Source organism: Nicotiana tomentosiformis, chromosome 3 (genome assembly GCF_000390325.3).
Source record: "Nicotiana tomentosiformis chromosome 3, ASM39032v3, whole genome shotgun sequence".
Lineage (NCBI taxonomy): Eukaryota > Viridiplantae > Streptophyta > Magnoliopsida > Solanales > Solanaceae > Nicotiana > Nicotiana tomentosiformis.
This window is the reverse complement of record NC_090814.1, coordinates 144,242,499-144,267,550: the sequence shown is the minus strand read 5'-3', so window position 1 is coordinate 144,267,550 and position 25,052 is coordinate 144,242,499. Positions and strand designations below refer to the sequence as shown.

General features: G+C 37.1%; 3 protein-coding genes and 2 non-coding genes across 5 annotated transcripts; all 5 read left to right on the top strand.

The window, feature by feature from the left end:
• The first annotated feature begins 336 nt into the window (after nt 1–336).
• Nucleotides 337–421, top strand: LOC117278997 (small nucleolar RNA snoR114). Its single transcript, XR_004509387.1, has one exon. It is a non-coding gene; the product is annotated as a small nucleolar RNA snoR114 (small nucleolar RNA).
• Nucleotides 422–2,063: 1,642 nt separating this feature from the next.
• LOC138908822 (small nucleolar RNA snoR114) lies at nt 2,064–2,147 on the top strand. The gene has a single exon (XR_011415231.1). It is a non-coding gene; the product is annotated as a small nucleolar RNA snoR114 (small nucleolar RNA).
• Nucleotides 2,148–4,064: 1,917 nt separating this feature from the next.
• LOC138908622 (uncharacterized) lies at nt 4,065–4,991 on the top strand. The gene has a single exon (XM_070199301.1). The coding sequence runs from the start codon at nt 4,065–4,067 to the stop codon at nt 4,989–4,991; it is 927 nt and encodes a 308-aa protein (XP_070055402.1).
• Nucleotides 4,992–7,369: 2,378 nt separating this feature from the next.
• LOC138908621 (uncharacterized) lies at nt 7,370–7,783 on the top strand. The gene has a single exon (XM_070199300.1). The coding sequence runs from the start codon at nt 7,370–7,372 to the stop codon at nt 7,781–7,783; it is 414 nt and encodes a 137-aa protein (XP_070055401.1).
• Nucleotides 7,784–14,027: 6,244 nt separating this feature from the next.
• On the top strand, nt 14,028–14,879 carry LOC104105225 (uncharacterized). Its single transcript, XM_009613477.4, has one exon. The coding sequence runs from the start codon at nt 14,232–14,234 to the stop codon at nt 14,754–14,756; it is 525 nt and encodes a 174-aa protein (XP_009611772.1). The 5' UTR covers nt 14,028–14,231; the 3' UTR covers nt 14,757–14,879.
• Nucleotides 14,880–25,052: the final 10,173 nt, after the last annotated feature.

Below are 25,052 nucleotides of genomic sequence, written 5' to 3'. Positions count from 1 at the left end.
AATTCTTCTGTTGATTATGGGGCGGCTTAGTGGCTCAGTGCACTAAGCTTCCGTTATACGTGGAGTTCGGGGAATGAAAGGATCACAGGGGTCTATTATACATAGTCTTAACTTGCATTTCTGCAAGTGACTGTTTCCACGGCTCGAACCCGTAACCTCTTGGTTTAGTGAGAATAGCAAGAAGCCACGTATTTGTTATGATAAATAGATAAACCACTTGTATTTGCCATTTGTTATATGTAACTGGTGAGAAGACAAAGAAGCACCACTGGTCTAGTGGTAGAATAGTACCCTGCCACGGTATAGACCCGGGTTCAATTCTCGGCTGGTGCTTCAGGGCTGTGATGATTACTGCACATACTGTGAGACTTGGGTCTTCACAACATTCTGATATAAGATGAAAATCTGTGTTTCTGAGCTCTTTTCTTTCTTTCTTTTTTTATTTATATTTTTTCTAAAACTAGTACTCCTTAATTTTTCAAAATCACAGCAACAGGTTAAACGTAATAATCATTATTACTAGTGAATGTATAAGCCCATCAAATTATCATAAGACGTTGTTTTGTGAATGTATAAGCTCATCGTATACACTATAATGCAATGCAAGTGAAAAAATAAAACACTAGTATTAATTTAGAGCTTAAGACCTAAGACTAATGAGAATGCGATTTTCTATTAGTCACTAAACGCTGCCTTGAGCCGAGGGTCTATCAGAATCAATCTTTCTACCTTCACAAGGTAGGGGTAAAGTGTGCGTACACATTATCCTCCCCAAATCCCACTTGTAGATTACACTCGATTTGTTGTTGTTGTTGTTGTTGTTGTTACTCTTCCATATCCTTAATCAGAAGTCTTAAATTCGAGCCGCCCTTGGTAGGCAACACTTTACCTTCTAAAGTAGGACTTTTCAATATGAATTCAGATTAGTAATCTGTGTTTCTGAGCTCTTTTCTTTCTTTCTTTTTTTATTTATATTTTTTCTAAAACTAGTACTCCTTAATTTTTCAAAATCACAGCAACAGGTTAAACGTAATAATCATTATTACTAGTGAATGTATAAGCCCATCAAATTATCATAAGACGCTGTTTTGTGAATGTATAAGCTCATCGTATACACTATAATGCAATGCAAGTGAAAAAATAAAACACTAGTATTAATTTAGAGCTTAAGACCTAAGACTAATGAGAATGCGATTTTCTATTAGTCACTAAACGCTGCCTTGAGCCGAGGGTCTATCAGAATCAATCTTTCTACCTTCACAAGGTAGGGGTAAAGTGTGCGTACACATTATCCTCCCCAAATCCCACTTGTAGATTACACTCGATTTGTTGTTGTTGTTGTTGTTGTTGTTACTCTTCCATATCCTTAATCAGAAGTCTTAAATTCGAGCCGCCCTTGGTAGGCAACACTTTACCTTCTAAAGTAGGACTTTTCAATATGAATTCAGATTAGTAATCTGTGTTTCTGAGCTCTTTTCTTTCTTTCTTTTTTTATTTATATTTTTTCTAAAACTAGTACTCCTTAATTTTTCAAAATCACAGCAACAGGTTAAACGTAATAATCATTATTACTAGTGAATGTATAAGCCCATCAAATTATCATAAGACGCTGTTTTGTGAATGTATAAGCTCATCGTATACACTATAATGCAATGCAAGTGAAAAAATAAAACACTAGTATTAATTTAGAGCTTAAGACCTAAGACTAATGAGAATGCGATTTTCTATTAGTCACTAAACGCTGCCTTGAGCCGAGGGTCTATCAGAATCAATCTTTCTACCTTCACAAGGTAGGGGTAAAGTGTGCGTACACATTATCCTCCCCAAATCCCACTTGTAGATTACACTCGATTTGTTGTTGTTGTTGTTGTTGTTGTTACTCTTCCATATCCTTAATCAGAAGTCTTAAATTCGAGCCGCCCTTGGTAGGCAACACTTTACCTTCTAAAGTAGGACTTTTCAATATGAATTCAGATTAGTAATCAGTGAGAAGAGAAAGAAGCACTAGTGGTCTAGTGGTAGAATAGTACACTCGGGTTCGATTCCCGGGTGGTGCACTCTCAGAGCTGTGATGATTATTGAACAACCTGGAGACTTGGGTCTTTACATCTGTCTAATGTAAGATGAAAATCTGTGCGTCTGAGCTCTATTCTTTTTTATTTACTGCAATTATTTTAAATAAATGATCACCTCACCTAAAAGTTCTTTTTCTTGTCGTAACAGTGGTATTCGAGCAAATGTGTACGTGAGCGCACTTCGGCTATTCTTCGGGTACTTACTACCTCTCACAAGCATAACTATAGATTACTATGATAACCAAGAATTAGACAGATGAGAAGAAATAACTTAATTTAAACGTTTAGACTATTAGATTATAAAGATAATTTAATTTATTTGTTGTTTACCCGAAAAATTGGATAGAGTTAAATTTGTATCATAAAACCTGGGAACTGTCATGCTTCAAAGCAAAATAACTTTAAGTAATAAATCACCAAAATTGCTCTCAGAACATAACCACCCATTTCATGCCAAAAGTAGTAGAAACATGTGCTTCACAATCTAAATCTTTTACAATGAATATTCTCATTTATTTCTTGACAAATAGTCTGAGTGGAATTTTCATAAACAGATTAGCCGCGAAAATGCTCGACTAAAATGACATACAAAACTTGTCACCAAACACCTTACCAGACTCGACAGATTATTTCTTTGAGGCTTTTTGGCTGTTAGAGAAATACGAGAAGCAAAAGTGTCTGATACAAGCTTTATTTTCTTTCTCTATTTCTCAAATCAATAAAAAAATTGTAATGATCTAAACTGTAGCAGAATAGGAGTGACGAGGTGTTGTTAGTTGGGTTCGAACTCGAGTTAATGCCACAAAGAGTAACTAACTTTTGAAAATTAACGGCCGCGATTGAACCCCCGTTAATGAGCAGCAAGGGACGACATTAAGCCACGTCAGCACTGGGTTGTTATAAACCAGACGAAGAGAGAGAGAGAGGGCATAACGGATTTCATGTCTCACTCCCTTCCACTCGTTTCACTCACTCTCCTTCTTCTTCTCACTCTCTCTCAGATTCGAACTTCCTCTTCTTCTTCTCTAATTTCTGCAGATCTTTTAGCTATGGAGTCGAGTTTCCATTTAGTTAGCTTAGCTTAATTTTGTTTCTTTAGATTTGTAATTTGGTATCCATTTCAATTTATAAAAAAATTCAGAAAATTGTCCCACTTGTTTGCAATTGCCTTTTATTATTGAAATTAGCTCAAATCCTTGTTGGATCCTGACATTTGGTATCAGAGCCTCGATTCTGCGACTCTGTGGTGAGAATGGCTGAAGGAACTCGTCTCAAACTCATGGATGAAAAACTCGTGAAACATGACGAAATATTGAGGCAGGTACTCACCAGTCTGCAAGAATTTCGCGACACACAAACAGGGATTCAAGGCACCCTAGAACTAATTCTCGATAGATTGACCACTCTAGAGAGGCTTCCCAATAGAGTCCAGGGTGATAATCGTCAAGGCGATGGGTTGCTACCTCTGCCAGTGCAGGAGATGAGGCCAAACAGAAATCAGATTGTCCCAGTTCCCCCTCCTAAATGGGAATTACCCAGCCTCGAAGGACATGAACCCAAGGTATGGATTCGAAAATGTGAAAGATATTTCAATTTATATCGAACTCCAGACAATCACAAAGTAGAGGCAACTGCACTTTACTTGAATGGATTGGCTGAAACTTGGTACCACTCTCTCACATTGAGTGAAGGAGAGATCAGTTGGACTAAGTTTAAGGAAGAATTGATCTGTAGGTTTGGGGATGCAGTGATGGACGACATAGTGGAGGAATTCAATAAGCTAAGTCAGATCATTACAATAGATGAGTTTCTGGGCAAGTTTGAGGATATGAAGGCCTAGATGTTAATCAGGAACCCTCATCTTGATGAATCTCATTTTATCTCTAGCTTCATAGGAGCTCTGAAGGAAGAAATTCGATTTGGAGTGAAGTTGTTCAATCCCACTACACTCAAGTTTGACATTGAACATGCTAGGCTAGGCTGCAAGAGATGGCTATAGAAGCTGCACAAAAGAAGAATAAAGTTAGTATTAGACCACTAGTTGTGGGGAGTAACAGCACCAGTGTCAAAACTACAGTGAATCCTACTGTTAAGCCTAATGCATTCAGGCTTAGCCCTGAAGTTTATGAGTATCGAAGGAAAAATCATCTGCGCTTTAGATGTGGGGAGAAGTACACACCAGGGCATCAGTGCAAGAAAAAACAGTTGAATTATTTGTTTGGAGAAGTGGAAGCTGCCCTAGAATGCCCTAATGATAGTGAGGGCCCTTCCCTTGCAGACTTAATAATTGAAGGGGGTAAAGAGAAAGTTGTGCAGGAAGCTGTATGTATGAGTGCGTTATCAGGGAATAACCAAGGAGTTAACTCCATCTTGGTCAGGGGTTCTGTCAAAAATAGGAACCTAGCATTGCTGGTTGATTTTAGCAGTACTCATAGTTTTATAGATGAGAACACTGTAAAGGAGACTGGTCATCAGGCTACTTATTGTCCACCAGTGAAAGTGATAGTTGCTGATGGGAACTATGTCATGTGTACCTCTCACTGTAAAGGTTTTATGTGGAAAATGCAGGGCAAACCTTTCAAGGAAGACTTACTCATCATTTCATTGGGTGGGTGTGACATTGTGCTGGGAAACGACTGGATGAAGACACACAGTCCTACTAAGTTTGACCATGAGAAGAACTATGTTACCATTGGGAGAAAGGGAAATAAGCTGGTACTGCATGGAATTCCAGAAGAAGGCAAGCTAAGTATGATTTCCAGTAAAACTATGGGCAATGTGCTTAAGAAAGGGCAAGCACTCCTAGCTCATTTGTTCATGATAAACTCAGTGGTAGCCACCAGACATGATCAAGTGGAAGAAGCTATCCAAGCAGTACTAAAGCAGTATGGTGATGTGTTTGCTGAGCCTAATTAACTACCTCCTACTAGAGCACTGGACCACTCAATTCCTCTCAAGCCAGGTAACATGCCTGTGAGTTTGAGGCCCTACATGTACAACTATTATCAGAAGAATGAACTAGAGAGACAGGTCAAGGAGATGCTGACAAATGACATCATTCAGTAGAGCCAATCTCCCTTTTCTTCCCCAGCTCTTCTTGTTAAGAAAAAGGATGGGACATGGAGGTTCTGTATCGACTATAGGGGGCTAAATGATATTACTATAAAGGATAAATATCCAATTCCCATTGTGGATGATTTATTGGATGAGCTTCATGGTTCTGTGATTTTTTCTAAGGTGGATTTGAGAACTGGCTATCACCAGATCAGAATGAGGGAAGAGGATGTATTTAATACTGCTTTCAGAATGCATATGGGCCATTATGAGTTCAAGGTTATGCCGTTTGGATTGACGAATGCTCCTGCAACCTTCCAAGCACTAATGAACCAGGTTTTTCAACCATACTTAAGAAGATTTGTCTTAGTCTTTTTTGATGACATACTTATCTATAGTGAATCACTGGAAAGACATGTTGAACATTTAGCTGTTGTGTTTGCTTTGCTGACAAACCATTCTCTATTTGCAAAAAAAATCCAAGTGTTCATTTGGGCAGGCTCAAGTTGAGTACTTAGGCCATGTGATCACTAAGAAAGGTGTTTCTACTGATCCAACCAAGATATATGCCATGGTTGAATGGCCCAGGCCTAGTTCAGTTAAGTCACTCAGAGGTTTTTTGGGTCTAACAAGTTACTACAAGAAGTATGTTGCTGGTTATGATGCCATATGCAGACCACTTACTGATCTTCTCAAGAAGGATTCATTCAGCTGGAATGATGAGGCTGAACTAGCCTTCTCAGCACTCAAGTCTGCTATGACTTCCACCCCACTGCTGATATTACCTGATTACTCTAAGGAGTTCACAGTAGAAACAGATGCTAGCCATAGTGGAATTGGGGTTGTACTAATGCAGGAGGGTAGGCGAGTGGCCTATTTCAGCAAGGTCTTAGCCCCAAGGCACAGAGACAAGTCTATTTATGAGAAAAAGTACATGGCTCTACTGAATGTAGTTGATAAATGGAGACACTACTTGCAGTTCAAACACTTTGTGATCAGAACTGACCATCACAGCCTGAAGTACCTATTAGAGTAAAGGGTCACCACTGCTGTCCAACAGAAAGGAGTGACAAAATTATTGGGGCTCGACTATGAGGTACAATATAAAAAAGGGGCTGAAAATAGAGTGGCAGATGCTTTATCTACACAGTATGAGAATGGAGGCATCAATCTACCTCAGGTGACTGCACAACTAATGGATATCAGTACTTCAGTTCCCTCATGGATGCAGGACATAGCTTCAAGTTATGAAGGTGATCCCCATGTTATAGATCTAATTGCTCAGCTTACAGTTGACTTGCAAGGTCCCAGTCTGTGGCATTATTCCTCTGGTGTGCTCAGGAAAAAAAGGAAGGTTTATGTTGGAAGTAATGGTAACCTAAGACAACAACTGATTGCTACTTTTCACGACTCACCCATGGGTGGTCATTCTGGGCAATTGGGAACACTCAAAAGGCTATCACAACTGTTCTATTGGGATGGGATGAAGCAAATGGTTATTAACTTTGTGGCGAGCTGTGATGTGTGTGTCAGGAGTAAGGATGACAATTTGGCCTATCCAGGTCTATTGCAACCCCTTCCTATTCCTAACCAAGCATGGGGGTCATATTAGTATGGATTTCATAGAAGGGTTACCTAGATCAAGAAACAAAGATGTGATACTAGTAGTGGTGGGCAGAATGACAAAGTATGCCCACTTCATGGCTCTATCTCACCCTTATACTGCTGCAACAGTAGCTGGCTTGTTCTGGAAGAAGGTGCTTAGCCTTCATGGCACACCTGAGTCCATTGTTACTGACAGAGACATGGTCTTCTTAAGTAACTTTTGGCAGGCGTTGTTCAAATTACTGGGCACTCAGTTGCATTATACTACAACATATCATCCCCAAAGTGATGGCCAAACTGAGAGGGTGAACAAATATTTGGAAAACTACCTCAGATGCATGACTGCTAGTAGATCTACTAATTGGAAACAATGGCTAAATGCTGCAGAATGGTGGTACAACTCCAACTTCCACACCATCCTGAAGTGCACTCCCTTTGAAGCTTTATATGGTTATTCTCCACCTCACTTGTCCATTGGCCCACTCCTTGAAACCATAGTTCCAGCTGCTGAAGATGCCGTCATGAGAAGACAACAAATGCAGTAATTGCTTAAGGACAACTTAAGTAAGGCACATGAAAGGAAGAAATATTATGCTGACAAGAAGAGGACTGAAAGAGAATTCCAAGTTGGTGACATGGTTTACTTAAAACTCCAGCCATATAGGCAGACTTCTATTGCGCTAAGGAAGAATCTGAAGCTCAGCTCTAAATATTATGGGCCTTACCAGATACTTGCTCGAATTGGTCAGGTAGCTTACAAATTAGAACTGCCTCCAGATTCTAAGGTACATCCTGTATTCCATGTATCCCTAATCAAAAGGAAGGTTAGCAATAGGGTAGTCGTACAAACTGTACTACCTAGCACTAGCGAAGATGGACAATTTTTAGTAAAGTCAGTTGCAATCCTACAAAGACAGATGGTGAAGAAGAACAATGCAACAGCTATAAAGGTATTAGTGCAATGGTCCAATTTGCCACCGGAAGATGCAACATGGGAGGACTATCACTTTATCAAAGCAAAATTTCCTGATTTTGATCCTCATCCTTGAGGTCAAGAATGGTTTGAAGGGAGAGGGTATGTAATGATCTAAGCTGTAGCATAATAGGAGTGACGAGGTGTTGTTAGCTGGGTTCGAACTCGAGCTGATACCACAAGGAGTAACTAACTTTTGAAAATTAACGGCTGCGATTGAACCTCCGTTAATGAGCAGCAAGGGACGACATTAAGCCACGTCAGCACTGGATTGTTATAAACCAGACGAAGAGAGAGAGAGAGAGATGGCATAACGGATTTCAGGTCTCACTCCCTTCCACTCTTTTCTCTCACTCTCCTTCTTCTTCTTCTTCTCACTCTCTCTCAGATTCTAACTTCCTCTTCTTCTTCTCTAATTTCTGCAGATCTTTCAGCTATGGAGTCGAGTTTCCATTTAGTTAGCTTAGCTTAATTTTGCTTCTTTAGATTTGTAATTTGGTATCCATTTCCATTTATAAAAAAATTCAGAAAATTGTCCCACTTGTTTGCAATTGCCTTTTATTATTGAAATTAGCTCAAATCCTTGTTGGATCCTGACAAAAGTCTTGGACTATAACTACGTATACTCTCAATTTCGGTCCCAATTTTGCCCTCGTATCTTACAAGAGTTTCTACTTAAAAATATAAAATTAATACACCACATTTAAGTCTACATAATCATATAAATGTGAACAATAAGCATACCAAAAAAGGAACATCATGAACCCTAGATAGGCAGATCAGAAACAGAAAATAGATTTGAAAAATAATCAGAGATTAGGGATCAGTGTAACCCGATTCTCTTCGAGAATTTATATCGTGGAATGGCAAAGATGAGACTGGGTGGGAAGATGTTTATTTGGGATTTGCGTATTCATGATTTACAGAGAGGGGTTTAATGATTGGGGCAGCGGAAGAAGACATATTTTCTTTTTAATCTAGAGAGGGAACATTGAGAATGAAAATATTGGAGGGAAATAAAATATTACTGAAGTCTTCTCTCAATTATTCACCTTCAGTGGCAATTTCCTTCAATTGTCGGAAAAAATATTCCTTTCCATGGCTAAAGCTTATTTGCCGGTAATATTTGCGTCTACAGAAATAAAGTAGCGGTAATTATGTTATTGCCACAACATAATTGCCAGTAAAAGCCATTTTTCTTGTAGTGATACTGCATGCACTGAAGTCACTTAACCATAGTCAGCTATTAGTTAACTGTAGTTAGTTAGTGTACATCATAGTTAGCCACCTATAATTTAACTGATTCAGTTAGCGGAGTTTAGTAGCTACATGTATATATGCTAGTGTAAGAACTCATTTGTGAGTTGAGCAAGATAGAAGTAAAATGTGAATTGATTTCTCTGTTTTTCTCTCTATTAGTTTTCCTCTTCGAGCTCCATTTCTGTTAGTTCATTTCTGCTGCAATTCAACAAATTTCTCTCTTAATCGAGGAGATTTAACACATTATCAGAGCAATAATTGATCAAATCTAGGGTCCTTTATCGCAATTCTGGTAAAGAACGAGAGATTGATCGTGTTTTGCTTGAAACCCTAATTTTCATCAATGGCAGTTGACGAAGTTGTTGAACGAGGATTAAATGTAATTGATCACAATCATCTGTTATATTTGCACTCATCTGATACTCCGAATGCTTTGTCACTTGGTTTTCAGTTGATTGGAATGAAAAATTATACTTTTTGGCGTCAAGTAATGGAAGTCTCTCTGCTCACACACAACAAGCTGGGTTTTGTCGATGGATCTATCATTAGAGACACCTATGGAGAAAAGCATGTGAACATATGAGATCAGTGTAATGCAATTGTGAAATCGTGGATTATGCACAATGTGAGCAGGAATCTGTTAAGTGGAGTGCTGTTTCGATCCAATGCACATGCAATTTGGTCGGACTTGCGTGAGAGATTTGACAAAGTAAATGCATCGCGAATGTACTACTCGCACAGAGAAATCTTCACTCTTACACAAGGAACATCATTTGTATCAGTGTACTACTCGAAACTAAAAGATCTTTGGGATGAATATGACTCAGTTATGCCACCTCCGACTTGTTGTGATAAATCAAAAAATTACATTGAACACCAGCAGTACCAAAGCTTATGGCAATTTTTGATGGGATTGAACGAAGGATACAGTCAGGCACGTAGCCAAATACTGATAAAATCGAAAATACCAACTGTTAATCAGGCTTACGCAATGATTCTTCAAGATGGGAGCCAGAAAATTGTAGCTAGAGTACATTGTGCTGTCTCTGACAATTTAGGTCTTACAACCTTGTTTACATCTAAGAATACATGGTATAAACAGAAGAAGAACTATAGTTTGGAGTGTGATTACTGCCATATACGTGGACACACAAATGAAAATTGTTATAAGCTCATAAGGTGTGACTTGTGCAATATGAAGGGGCATCTTAAAGAAAATTGCTATAAGATAATTGGTTATCCTGCAGTCCAAGCAGCATCAGATCCAGAGATTTGGCATATGAGATTGGGCCATGTACTAATGGCAGCTTTAAGAAAAATTCCTGTTTTTCAAAATAAGTGTAGTTTTTCCTTAAATCATTGTGGTGTCTGTCCATTAGCTAGATATACTAGAAATGTTTTTCAGCATAGTACTAGTAGAGCTACTGCTCCTTTCCAACTACTTCATTTATATATGTGGGGGCCTTACAAAGTTGACACTTATGATGGTATGAAGTATTTTCTTGCTATGGTAGATGACTATTCCAGGTGGACATGGATATTTTTGATGCATGTCAAATTTGATGTTTCTGGTGTGCTTAAGGCATTTATTGCTATGATTCTCAATCAATTTGAATGCAAAATTAAGGTTGTTAGGACTGACAATGGCTTAGAGTTCTTTAACTCAGTTTGTGGTGAATTGTTTAGCCAGCATGGTATAATACATCAAAGCTCTTGTCCATACACACCCTAACAAAATGGGATGGTGGAGAGGAGACATAGACATATTCTTGAAACTGCAAGAGCAATAAAGTTTCAAGGACATCTATCTGCTAGATTTTGGGGCTGATGGGTAAAGGTTGCAGTATATATTATTAACAGAGTGCCTTTCACTGTTCTGGGAAATAAGTCACCATTTGACTTATTATATCAGAAGGTACCAACATTGTCACACATGAGAATCATAGGATGCTTGTGTTATGCTTCTAAGCTCCCTAGGCAGGACAAGCTCAATCATAGAGCCATAAGGACATTCTTATTAGGTTATGGTTCATTTCAAAAGGGATACAAATTATTTGATATTGACAACAAGGTAGTGTTTATCAGTAGGGAAGTTCAATTTCATGAAATCATATTCCCTTTTTATGTCAGTTTTGCAGGACAAGACTCTTGGTCTGTCACCACAGGATCAGTTCCCCTGCCTATGGAAGATGAAATATTCTTATTGCTTTGCCACATGCAACAATTATACCACTTGCACCTCCTTTGATCCCTACTACATTGTCACCACCTACTTCACCTGTTTCTACAAACTCACCTGGTGATCAGCCTATGACTTTGACACAATCACAAGATTCACCCTTAGCAGGTGAATCCTCAGCAGTTGAATCCTCAGCCATCAGAAAGTCTGCTAGAACTTCCAAGCCACCTATTTGGCTCAAGGACTTTGTTGTTCCTGGTAATAAGCATGTTGCAGCAACCTGCTTATATCCCCTATCAGATGTGATGAGTTATTCACTTTCTTCCATTTATAAGAGCTTCATTACCAGGTTCTCTGCTGAAGTAGAACTTACCAGTTATGCTCAGGCAATCAAAGATCCTAGATGGATTGAAGCTATGCAGACTGAGATTAAAGCTTTAGAGGATAATCAAACCTGGAATGTAGATCCTTTACCTCTTGGCAAAAGAGCCATTGGATGCAAGTGGGTCTATAAGATTAAATGTAAAGCTTCAGGAAAGATGAAAAGATTCAAAGCAAGGTTAGTTGCCAAAGGCTACAGTCAACAAGAGGGTCTAGATTACCAAGAGACCTTCTCTTCAGTTGTTAAGATGGTTACTGTCAGAGCAGTCATCTTTGTAACAATAGCTAAGCATTGGGACATTCATCAAATGGATGTCTACAAGGCCTTTTTACAAGGAGATTTAGATGAAGAAGTTAACATGAACTTGCCTCAAGGATTCATTCATCCACAGGGTAAGTCTCAGGTGTGCAGGCTGCTCAACTCTTTGTATAGACTCAAGCAAGCCTGAAGGCAGTGGAACATCAAGCTTACTCATGCTCTTTTGTCCTATTGGTTCACTCAAAGTCACATAGATTATTCCTTATTCACTAAAAGGTCTGCTGGCAATATTGTGGTGGTGTTGGTCTATGTGGATGACTTATTAATCACTGGCGATGACTCCCTTCTTATTCAAGAAACTAAGGCCAGCTTGCAACAGAGTTTCAAGATCAAGGACTTAGGTGCCTTGAAGTATTTTCTGGGAATAGAGTTTGCAAGAGGCAAAGATGGAATACTTATGCATCAGAGAAAATATGCACTTGAGCTCATCTCAGACTTGGGATTATCTGGAGCAAAGCTTGTAGGTGCTCCTTTTGAGCTCAATCAAAAGCTCACTACTACTGAGTTTGACATCTACTTGGCGTTCATGATGATCCTTGTCCTTATTAGAGACTACTTGGGAGATTGTTGTATTTGACCATTACTAGGCCTGACATTGCATTTGTTGTGTAATGCATCAACCAATTCATCCATTTGCCTATGCAGTTCCATTTGGAAGTTGCACTACGTCTAGTGAGATATGTTAAGTAGGCACCAGGGTAAGGGATCTTTATGTCATCAATTGACTTTCATCTAAGTGCCTTCTATGATGTTGATTGGGCAGCTTGCCCTAACACCAGGCGTTCTGTCACTGGCTACCTACTGAAGTTTGGAAATTCATTAGTGTCCTGGAAATTAAAAAAATAGTCCATTATTTTCAGAAGCTCTGCTGAAGCTGAGTATATGATTTTGGCCTCTACTGTCGCAGAGATTGTGTGGTTGGTTGGGTTATTAACTCTCGTGGACATTCAGGTGCCAGTTTCCTTATTTTATGACAACAAATCTGCTATTCAGATTGCTGCAAATCCCGTCTTTCATGAAAGCACAAAATACACCGATATCAATTGTCATTTCATCCGAGAGAAAGTTCAACAAGGCCTAGTTCACATCCTTTACTTGGCTTCTTCTGACCAACCATTTGTTGTCCTCACTAAAGGCCTCACAATTCGCCAATACAACTACTTGGTATTCAAGCTAGGGATGAAAAATGTCTTTATTTCCCCTAGCTTGAGGGGAGGGGGGTGTAAAGGATACTGCATGCACTAAAGTCACTTAACCATAGTCAGCTATTAGTTAACTGTAGTTAGTTAGTGTACATCATAGTTAGCCAGCTGTAATTTAACCGATTTAGTTAGTGGAGGTTAGTAGCGACGTGTATATTTATCAGTGTAAGAACTCATTTCTGAGTTAGCAAAATGTGAATTGATTTCTCTCTGTTCTTCTCTCAATGAGTTTTCCTCTTCGAGCTCCATTTCCGTTAGTTCATTTCTGCTGCCATTCAACAAATTCCTCTCTTAATCGAGGAGATTTAACGCAGAGAGACTGTTTCCGATAGACTCTCGGCTCAAGAAGACGAAAAAATAAATGAGAAGAGACAATATATCAGTACCGTCAACGAAAACCATAGAAATAATATCATAAAAACTAGGAAATAGATGACATGCAATGACAATAACCAGTAATTAAGCCCGGTGCTATGAAAAATAAAAGGATAGTATGAACACAACATTAACCACTAGCCATCTAAGATCAACCCTATCAAACTAACCTCACCCCCGGTTCGAAGTAGAAAAAATATCGACTACGTCCTAGCCTACAAACCTGATGCTCGACCTCCACACTTTTCTATCAAGAGTCATGTTCTCGAAAATCTACAGCTATGTCAAATTTTTCATATAACTATATCTACTAATTATAAATAATTATTTGTAAATATCTAAAATCTTTTACACTATTACTCTATAAACGTTAATTCTTCAAGTATATATTGGGATAACTGAGAGGTGGCTTTCATGAATATCAGGACTCAAGCATCCTTCTATCAAAATAATAAATGCATGACCGGTTTTTTGTTTATAACTTAACACTAGTTAGTTGGGGGGAATAAAAACTAAATAGTTAGTTAAAATATATTCTTACCTTAATTTATTAATTAACATATAATTTAATAGGTTCAAATTTTTTTTCGGGCTACGGGTTTCACGATATATTCGGGTCTCGGACTCTTAACCGACAAATTGTGTCGGTTCAGGCACATAGTGTCCTATGTCAGCACATGCGACCGTTTGAATACGGCGACACGTACCGATTCGCCCTCTACAAAAGATAAAGTGGTCCACAATTCTCGACTCACAATCGATTCTCTCATTAGTGTTCCAATTCAACAGACTTAGGGCTTTTAAAACAATGGAGTTAACAAAGGAATCCGAGAGTTTGCTCGACAAAATCCGACCACCTCGTCTCGAAGACGCAGGCCTCGAAGATTGTGCACTGCCACCCGAATCAATCAAAGAAGCATTTCTCAAAGCCGCCACTGCCGTACGATCTATGATTTCAGCATCGGACGACGAAGACGAATCCGAAGGCCAGTGTGTGCTGACTCCATCGCCAATCGAAGATTCTAAGGATGCTCTTGTAGGAATCACTGAGGGTATCGAGGAAAATCCAGGAAAATGCATTACTGAGAAGGGCAGCGGCGGTGAAGTGCCGGAAGGGACAACTGATGTGGTGGTTGTAGACGGTGTTAAGGATGAGGAAAACAGCCGAGATTTGGTCGGTGAGCCATCTCTGCCGGAAGGCGGTGAATCGTGTGTGGAAGGGTTGCAGGGTTTGGAGATTGGAGGCAAAGGCAGAAAGAAAAAGGAAGTGAAAGAGGATGAGGAAGAGGAAGTAAGTGAGAAGCCGACTCTAGTTGAAGGGTATGCTGTATGAATGTATTAATGATTGTACGAGATAACTCTAATTTTGTGTAAATTTCATGAATAATTTAGTACTAGTAGTATTAGACATGTAAAAGATTCTGTATTTGAAGCTTAAAATGATGAATTTATGTTACCATGTGCCCCTTTTTACTCTGTTTTTCGAAGGTGTCTCTCATTTTCCTTTCTTTTTTTAAAAAAAAACTTTCTGCGATCAGATGAGTGAAAAGTTAAAACTTGTGTTTCTGCATTTGTAGCAGACGCAGTAAGAAAATGAAGTTTCAGGGAATCAGGAATGGTTCACAACTCTTTCCTAGGTTTTTGCTTAAGTTGAATATGTTTAAATCATATTTTCTCACGAATTACAATAAGGAACTTGTTTCTCTGCAATCAATATGCCAGTCTTGTCTCATACGCGGTAGTTGAGATCTTAGAGTTGTAATGAATTTTTTTTTTGCATTAAACGAGGTTTGTAAATCTGGATTTAGAGTTGGGGTGGTGATATCATCTGATTCAACTTGTCTTGTCGGTTGGGGTTGTTTGATGTTGATTACTTGATGTTCGTACTAGAATACCACATAGCCACGGAAATTGGGAAATTGAATGTAACGAGACCTAGAACGAATTCAGTATTTAATGTTTATGGGTTCCTGCAACGATCTCGAGTAAATTTTTAATAGTAATTGTGTTTACATTCAAACAGTTATAGATATTTAATAAATTTTTCAAATCCATTTACGTTGTTCTGATGAGACTACAGGGTATCTAGTGATGATATTTGGTGTACCAATTATATACGAAGACGGGGTAATGTGATGCAACTAATGGGGGTTGAAACAACTGGGTAAGAAGGTTAAAAAAAAGGATATTCACTCTTTTCTCTGCTTTCAGTTAATGTCTTTTTCCAGTAGTTTCATTCAAAATTAAGGATATAAAACTACCTTTTCGATGCTCTAATAATTGGTAACGTGATGATGTATGAGGAAGGTGTCCTCCATTCTGTCTTTCCTCTGAAACACAGTTTCACGAAGTGAAAATTGAAGAAGCAAAGGAAAGTGGGATCCTTAGCAGAAGAAAAACATATTGTTGAAAATGTTTCTATTGTTTATTGTCACCATTTTAGCATGTTATAATGACTATTTCGAGACAACAATAATTATCCCTTAATTCAAAGCAAGTTAGAATATATTGCGAAGATTTATCTATAAATTGGTTAGTTTTACTCTAATTGTCTATCTACCTTAATCCTCCTCTTTTATCCCTTGGAGCCAATAATGTATGCGAGAAACGCGTACCTCTAAAGTTGGGGGAGGGGGTTGGAAGGGGGGGGGGGGACATTGAAGGCCAGAGCCAAAACTCGCCATTAAAGTGCTAAGGTGGAGGGGTCCAAACGTAAATTCTTGAGTAGTAGATATGCAAAAGTTCTTGTACTCAAGTCTGAATGATACATTTGCCTTCTCCTTGTTGTCCTTTTTCTTTTTCTAGATGTCCCTCTGTCTTTACTTTTTATTTTCTTAAATAAAAAAATTTGCAACCCGGCTTTGGTATGCGCGAAGTCCGAAAAGGGTCGGTCCACAATGTGCTTTTGTGTACTATTTATGCAGCAGCAGAAAGTACAGTTACAGCAAATCAATAATGATCCTCAACTCTCAGTCTCATGCAATAGTTTTCTTAAGTTAGAGTGTCAATTCTTGTTTGGCCAAGAAGTGCAAAAACATGGAACACGTTGTTGTAGTAACTCAGTTTCAGCAGTGGTAGTAGAGATCCGTATACTCATTTATTATTCAATTATTAAGATGACACATTCACACATCTTGCACCCAAAGAAGTCAAGTATTTTTCCATAAACAAATACAAGTCATATATTGAACGTGGGGTCATCATCCAATATAAGGGTGGCAAGTGGGTCGGGTCGGGCGGGGATCACGGGTTGAACGGGTCAGGATCGTTTGGCCCGATTTTAGTGGGCATGTGCCAGTCTTATGGGTCGGTCTTATGATTTGGGCCCGTCAGGTCCGTGACCATTTAGCCCGCCAGGGATTGGGACCGGATCAGTCCCTTAGCGGGCCAAATGGTCCCAACGGTTATTTTATTTTTAAAAAAAATATATTAAAAAATAACCGTTGGCTATTTATAAAATAGCCATTTAACCCCAGCTTTGTTTTAATCCCAATTTTTTTATAATTACACTTTTTCCCTATTTTCAACTATAAATACATCCTCATTCTTTCATTTTTTTCTTACAAAATCCTCAATCTATCACAATCTCTCTCTAATTTTCTTCTATAATTGCTACTATTGCTTACTTTATTGTTACAACTTGTGAAACAATTGTGAAGTTGGTGAATTGAAATCTTCAACGATAATCAATTTTCAACAAGTTGTTCGTCAATTCGTTAAACTCGTTCCAACTCTTAAGTTTTAATATTATAATTTTGTTTGTTTTATTTATTTTCTATTACTTTATTAATTAAGATGACTTCCTTAAAAAAAAAAATTGGTAAAAAAAGAGGGAAAATTCAAGAGTGACGAATCTAGTGCTCAATTTGTTCCTCCTCCACTGCCCCGGGCTCCCCGAGTCAAACTCCATATCCGTCCTACACCTCCTATTCTTGATAGCGATAATAGTTTATTACAATTTACTGAAATTCAATTTTGCCATAATATTAGAGCTGGTGAACAATTAGACCATGAATTAATGAATGTTCTTTATTCTAATCCAACTATTGATGAAAATGATAATGAGGAAATAGATTTTGATGAAACTCAAACGGATGATGATACACCAACTAGTCCTGCTCCTGATGTTAACCCAACTAGTGATAACCCTGCTAATCCAAATAATGCCCTATCTGATACTCCTGTTACTACCCCTACTTTTTCTAGACAACCTAGCAAATGGACGGAAACATCTCCCGTTTGACCATTTTTTACTCAACTTCCGGAAGCAATAACCTCACTTAGAATAAATGCTCAAACTATTTTTAATACTTATCAAGTTGCATTAAATCATGTTAGATCAAATGTTCCAGCTCCTCCTTTTTCTGATTCTCAATCATCTAAATGAGCTTGAAGTTTATTTGTCGCAGGAAATTGAGGAAGTGAATCCCGACGGCTCCTTTAATCTTTTGGAATGGTGGAAGGACAAAGAAAAATCACTTCAACTCGGTGATTATAGAGCGTCTATGGGGGAGAGCTTGAAAAAATCAATACTTTTCAGAGATTGGATCCGGTCGGAAAGAAGAAATTTTGGACTTGATGAATCACAACCAGATGAAGGCGAAGCTTACGAAGAAATGCTAGCTGAACTTGCGGAGGATGTTGCTTCGCCCGGAAGTGGCGATGACCAAGCTACTTTTCCGCCACCACCAACGAAAATTCCTCCGGACCTTGATAGATTTATGAAATTTGTAAGAGATACCATGTAACTTGTATGAACAAAAATTAGTATGTATTATATAACTTATATTTGGCACATCTTGATTAGTTTTTTTTTCTTCCCAATGGTGGTATTAGCACCTTGTTGTGCTCATTCCATAGGGGGATGAAGACTAAGAAAGATATTGATATATTTTTTAATGCTATAATAAAATTACAAGGCATATCTCTTTACAATATTTTTGTCTTTAGACTTAGATATTATTTTTAACATCCTTTTGTCTCTAATTTCTATTTAATTTTTTTTTTTAAAATCTGTTGGGCTCACTTAGCCCATTTAGCCCGCGGGCCAGGACCGTTTAGCCCGGGACCAAACGCTCCCGGTCCCGAGCCGGTCCCTGCAAAAAGACCGTTTAACCCGTTTAATTTGGGACCTGCCCGGAACCGGGACCGTTTGGACCAGATCACTTAGCCCGTTTAGGGCTGGGACCGGCCCACTTGCCACCCTTATCCCATATGAAACTTATATGGTTGGGTTAATTCGTTAAAAGTAGGCCTAAAATTAATATTGGGTTTATATACTTCCTCTGTCCACTTTTGGCTATTTTTTATGGTCCATAATATTTAATTTTTTCAAATATCAAGAAATTAAGAATTAATTTATTTTTTTCCAAAGTTCCCCTTGGAGTAAAGGGCATATGAGTATTTGTTATATTTTCAAATAACAAATAAGGCTAATATGATCAATTTTATTGTTAATGAATGCTAAAAGATGTATTTCTTAATGTGTGAAAACAACCAAAAAAATCAATTTAAGTGGACATGAGGGAGTAATAACATTAAATGGGTAAAATATGATTGCATCAATGGTTTTGTCACATACTCTTTGCTGCAAATTATTTTAAGTTTACAACTGAGTAGGAAATCTGTTTGATCTTTTTCTCTCTCTCTTTTTATTTTTTACTTATATATATACTGATATGTTCTTTCTAATTAGAGATATAAATCTTACTCTGTTCTTTCTAATTAGAGATATAAATATACTCTTTTCGTCTTCTTGAGTAGAGGTCTTTCGGAAAAATCCTTTCTATCCCTCTGGAGTAGGGGTAAGGTGTGCGTATACTCTACCCACTACAAATCTCATTTGTGAAATTTTATTGGGTTGTGGATTAATGATAGCCGTTAGTGAATGGCTTTGAGCAGATGTACGAGGATGACTCATCCAGTCTTTTTGTCCAAAACAAAAATATTCCTAAAACTATGCTAAGGCGACCCTATATTTATGTTAAAATTACTACTACTACTAAATTTGAAGTTGACATTTTTACGTTAGAAAATGCTCATTGGTTAGTGCTAAACTTGAAAAATAGACGCAATAATTTGAGTACCACGAGTTTCCATATCTTAGTTTATTAGTTTACGTCTGCTGCAATGAAAAGACGTCTTTTGATTCACTAGAAATTCGTTAAAAATCGATCAAGCGCTACCTATCGGTCAGAAAAAAGTCACCAAAAAACCGTCCAACATGAACGAAAACAAAAAAAAAATTTATATTTTTTTTAAATTACATACCGACCAAAGTTGGTCGGTAAATTAGTCAACAAGTTGACCGAGCTGGTCAAACTTGCTTAGTCAAACAAACTTTTTGATTACCGACCAACTTTGATCGGTAATGTGGGCCAATTTTTAAAATTTTAATAATTATATTTATTATTTAAAATACTTTATAAAATTTAAAGAATTCATATTTAAGATTACCGACCAAAGTTGGTTGGTTAATGCAGGGGAAGCATTTACCGACCAACTTTGGTCGGTATTTTTTATTTCCTGGAATATAACCGACCAAAGTTGGTCGGTTATTAGATCAAATTGGTCAAACTTTTGAATCGCTTTTATATTTACTATCTAAATAATATAAATGTAATTCGTTAATACTTTATTTTGTAATACAAATGATGAATACACTAACATATGCTATAACAAGCTATATATAGTTAAAGTATTACAATGAAGAGTGTGTGTGTGTGTGTTCTTATATATATATATATATATATATATATATATATATAAAAACTTGTGAAGAAGTAATAATCTAATTAATATATATAATTGATCATCATCAAATATATCTATTTGTAAATTGATTCATCAACTTATAACTTACTTAGATGCATCGATGAATATTAAAAACAAAACGTTTGACCTATATCGATTAATAGTAAAAATAAAATGTCTCGACCTATATCGATTAATCTATGTCATACATTATTATTAATGATGAATGAATGAAAAATAGAAGAACTAATACTAAACATCTTTTACATGTATATATATATATATATATATATATATATATATATATATATATATATATATATATATATATATATATATATCACAAATTAAAGAAACGAAAAAAGTTATTAGCATTAAGTAAACGAGTTAATAGGTCAAACATGATCAAACTTTTAACTTGAATCACATTAATATTTACTATCTAAATAATATAAATATAATCCGTTAACACTTTTGTAATACAAATATTGAATACACTAACATATACTATAACATGCTATATATGTAGTCAAAGTGGTACAACAAAGCGTGTGTGTGTGTGTGTGTATATATATATACACTAACATATACTATAACAAGCTATATATAGTTTATAATTATTTATAATAATTATATAGTTAAATAAAATAAATGCTTATAGTTTATAATAAATTTTTTATAATTTATAATATGTTAAGAAATAAAAAAAAATACAAAAAAAATAATTTAGTTTTTATTTTTTAAATAACCGACCAAAGTTGGTCGGTGTTTGGTCAACACTTAATGTACCGACCAACTTTGGTCGGTAATTCTGAAAATAGATATGAAATATACGGGATCCCCCCCCTCCCCCACTGCCGCTGCTAGCCACTACCCCCCTTCCGCCTCTCCTTCTCCACCTCCTAAAAATTCTAGGTTTGAATTACAACTTATTTCTTTTGTGTATAAATTTAATGCTTTGTTAATTAGTTATGAATTAGTTAATTAGTATTTCAATTGATTATTTAACTTTGCATTTTATTGAAATCTAGGGTTTATGCCTTGTTTTAATTGAACTGATTACATATGGTATAAATTGAATGTTTAAGTTTGTATTGTTTTGAATAGTTTAGTTAGAATTGAATTATTAAATTGAATGGTATAATTTAGTTTTTAGAATTTGTTCTTGTGAATCGAACTTTTAGGGTATGAGTTGAACTTTTAGGATATGATTGAACTTTTAGGATATAAATTGAACTTTTAGTTTATGTTTAAACTCTTAAAATATGAATTGAATTGAGTTTTTAGGATTTGTTCTTGTGAATTGAACTTTTAGGGTATGGGTTGAACTTTTAGGATATGAATTGAACTTTTATGATATGAATTAAACTTGTATAATATAAATTGAACCTTTTGGATATGAATTAAACTTTTTGGATATAAATTGAACCTTTTGGATATGAATTCAATGTTTAGGATATACATTAAAGAATTCATTCGTAGTCATCCATCTGGTGAATTGGGTGAGCCAAGCCAACCTTCGGAAGAGGATGCTGAAAGAATATGGTTGGAATCTGCTGGCGGTCCAAAATTGGGAAAGGTATACAGGCTTTGTTGCGACCAAACACACTCACGCAAGTATACGCGGTCGTCAAGTAATAAAGTGACTCAAAGTCGGATGTCGAACCCACGAGGACTTATGATTAACTATTAACTAAATTAGACTATCCTAATTATCTAAACAAGAATTAAATCTAAAAATATTTTATTCCAACTAATTAAATAAAAAAATATAAATAATAAACTTTGAACAGAGAAAGAGCAGATTTTAATGATATCAATGTAATGAAAACGATCTAGGGTTATGGGCTATCTAACAATCCTATTGTATTCTTCAATTGAATTGACCGACTAATTTATCTAGCTTATTGGTTGACAGGGTTAATATTGCTCATAAGAATCTGTCGAGTTCTTACTCGCCTATTCAAGCTAACCTAACGCCTATATGTCTATGGAGTTAGAATCAACAAGAACGCATTTATAATTCCTGTAAATCAACCAAGCAAGGCAATTAGGTATATGTCTATCCTAACTACGAATCCGTTCCCCGATGCCCGAGTTCAAGAACTTGCCCTACTCAATCCTATATGCAATATAGAATTCCCACTTTCGAGTTCAATTCTAGATTCGTAGATAATATTCAATTGATGATCAAGCAATTAAATAATTAAGTGCAAGATTGAATAAATAAACTAATATGATAAATCAAGAAGTCAAAATCAATATCCGAATAACAATAGTCATGAAAGAACCACAACCCTAGAACGTGAAGTTTAGCTCCACATAGACATGGTAGCCAAACAACAAATCATATAAAGAAACATAAAAATTACTAAGTTTGGTGGGAGAAAGATGAAACTCGATGAATTCCGGCCTCCACAGCTTTTTCGTGGCTTTTTCCCCCTTCCCAATATGTTAGATAACCTCAAAGAGGCGTTTTTAGCTTATATATTGCGTACAAAAGTCGTGGGCCAAAGCTCTCCTATTCCTAGTCCAAATCGGCTTCAGGGGTTGATGCTAAGGTGGATGCGACGCATCCACCTTGTCCTCCATTTCAATTTTTTGCCTGCGAAGGTGGATGCGACGCATCCACCTTGTCCTCTATTTCTCAGCTTGCATGCGATGGTGGACGCGACGCATCCAGCTTCACTTCTACTTCCCAGTTTCGCATGCGATGGCAGACGCGATGGCCCAACTTCACTGCTAAGGTTGCATGCATGATGATGTTTTCCTAGGTTGGATGCGACGCATCCAACCCTTCTTCCTCTAGCTAAACCACCTTTTCTTCATATTTTGCACTCCGAACACCTTAAATCGTCACACATAACTTAATTAGTCATCAAACCAATAATTACACCATGTTGGGTGTTTTAAAGATTAAATAACATCAAAAAGTGGTTAAAGCATGGGCAAAGTAACATCAACACATATCGAAATATGCCAAACATCACTACCCCACACTTAAACCTTTGTTCGTCCTCGAACAAACCATCATATAGTAGACGAAACAAAATTAAACTCTTATCATTCAAAGCACACTGCACCTATGACCATGGTTATTTGCTACAATTAGGCTCTAGACTATGCATCAACACACTTCCCTTTTCTTAGGCCCTTCTTTAAACATATTCGAACAAAGACAACATGCTCATAACAATCCTAACCTCAAAAACCGACTCAATGTCACAATGCACTCATGGCTTGAACACCCAACATCATAGAGAAGTCTAATAACGTTACCTATCCCTCGTGAAACCATGTGCCCTCACAACAAAAGCAAAGAGAGTAGAATCAATCCACACATTCGAATCTCATGCTCACAAAGAAAATCGCTCACTCTCACAAAAGAAGTCGCATGCATGCAGTTGGTACCATAGGCTTGCCCTTAATGTAAATCTCTACTAATGTAAGCTCGCTCGATCTAAAATCAATTAGGACTTTTTCATGGTTGTAATGTGGGCTAAGGGACGGGTAGGATATATTTAAGGAATAGTGATTCACCCTCCTAAGCACTTTAACACATCATCAAATAACTTAAGCGCAAATTCTTCAACACCACTTCAATTTCACAAATAATATCACCCCAACAATATTTCCTCTTTCTTTAAGCACTACTTTAATTCATACCCACTAGCAAGAACAAGACAACAATTTATTCATTTATATTTTTCTTTCTTTTCAATTTCCGCTAGTGGTGTATTATTTTACAAAATAAGTGCACCCTTCTTTCTTTCATTGGTTCCACTCAAAAGTCACCCCACACTTAGTCCCTTCTTACTTCTTTTAGCGCTCATCTAACACTTAAAGTGCTTTAAGAGGTAAAAGGATCAAAACAATGTCAATTAAGAATAAAAAGGGTATAGGCTTGTAATGTGGGTACCAAATAAAAGGTCTACAGGCTCAAAAGGTTTAACTAGGGATAGATTTTATTTGTGATAAGCAATAAGCTCAAAAAGATCAAAGAAAGCCTAAAATCATTTTTCAAACCGAGCATCACCTAAAATTTCGCTTCAACTGACATACCGGGCAAGTTCTCGACACAAGTACACTACATGGACTACACAAAAACCTCACCACACATGGCACATGACTCGCTAAGGACGGTCACATTCCGACTCTCAAACAATGCAAGTATTCACGGAGCCACGAGATATTAAGCATTAAGCGCAAAGTGAACACAAGTCAAGAAAATGAGAAATAGGCTGCCACAAAACATGCTATCCGTTTTAACAAGGCATCATCAATAATTTCAAATCATACAGAAGATACTACACATGCGAAAGTATAAATATGTTACTATCAAACAAGTCAAGGGCGCCTAGGTTCATCATTCTTGCTCCTTTTATTCCCTAAATTCCTAATCTACTCGGAAAGAAAAAAACTACCCGGTTCAAACTACATCCCATGGAAAAGAACCGAGGCACAAAGAAAAACCACAGGGGATTATTACTACCTAAAGAAAGCTAAAAGATATATTTTGGATTTTTGTTTAGACTTTAATTTTTCATAATGATAAACTGATAGATAAACTGATAGTTACTCCATATAGATGAATTTACTGCTATTTTATGCCATTAATCCAGTGAATATATTAGTACATTCATCCATACATCAAACATAAATCACCCCCACCCCACACTTAGGACTGTGCGTTGTCCCCAACGCACACAAACAAGGTAAAGTAGGGTGAGAAGGACTCCCTTAAGTCAAGGTGGAGGGCTCATCCGCAGTCTGTGGAGGAGCATCTGCATCCATAGCATTCCTATCATCAACAACTGGTGCTGATTCTGTATCAGGTGTTACAGCGACCTCAATAGGCCTGTTGAGTGGAGCCTCG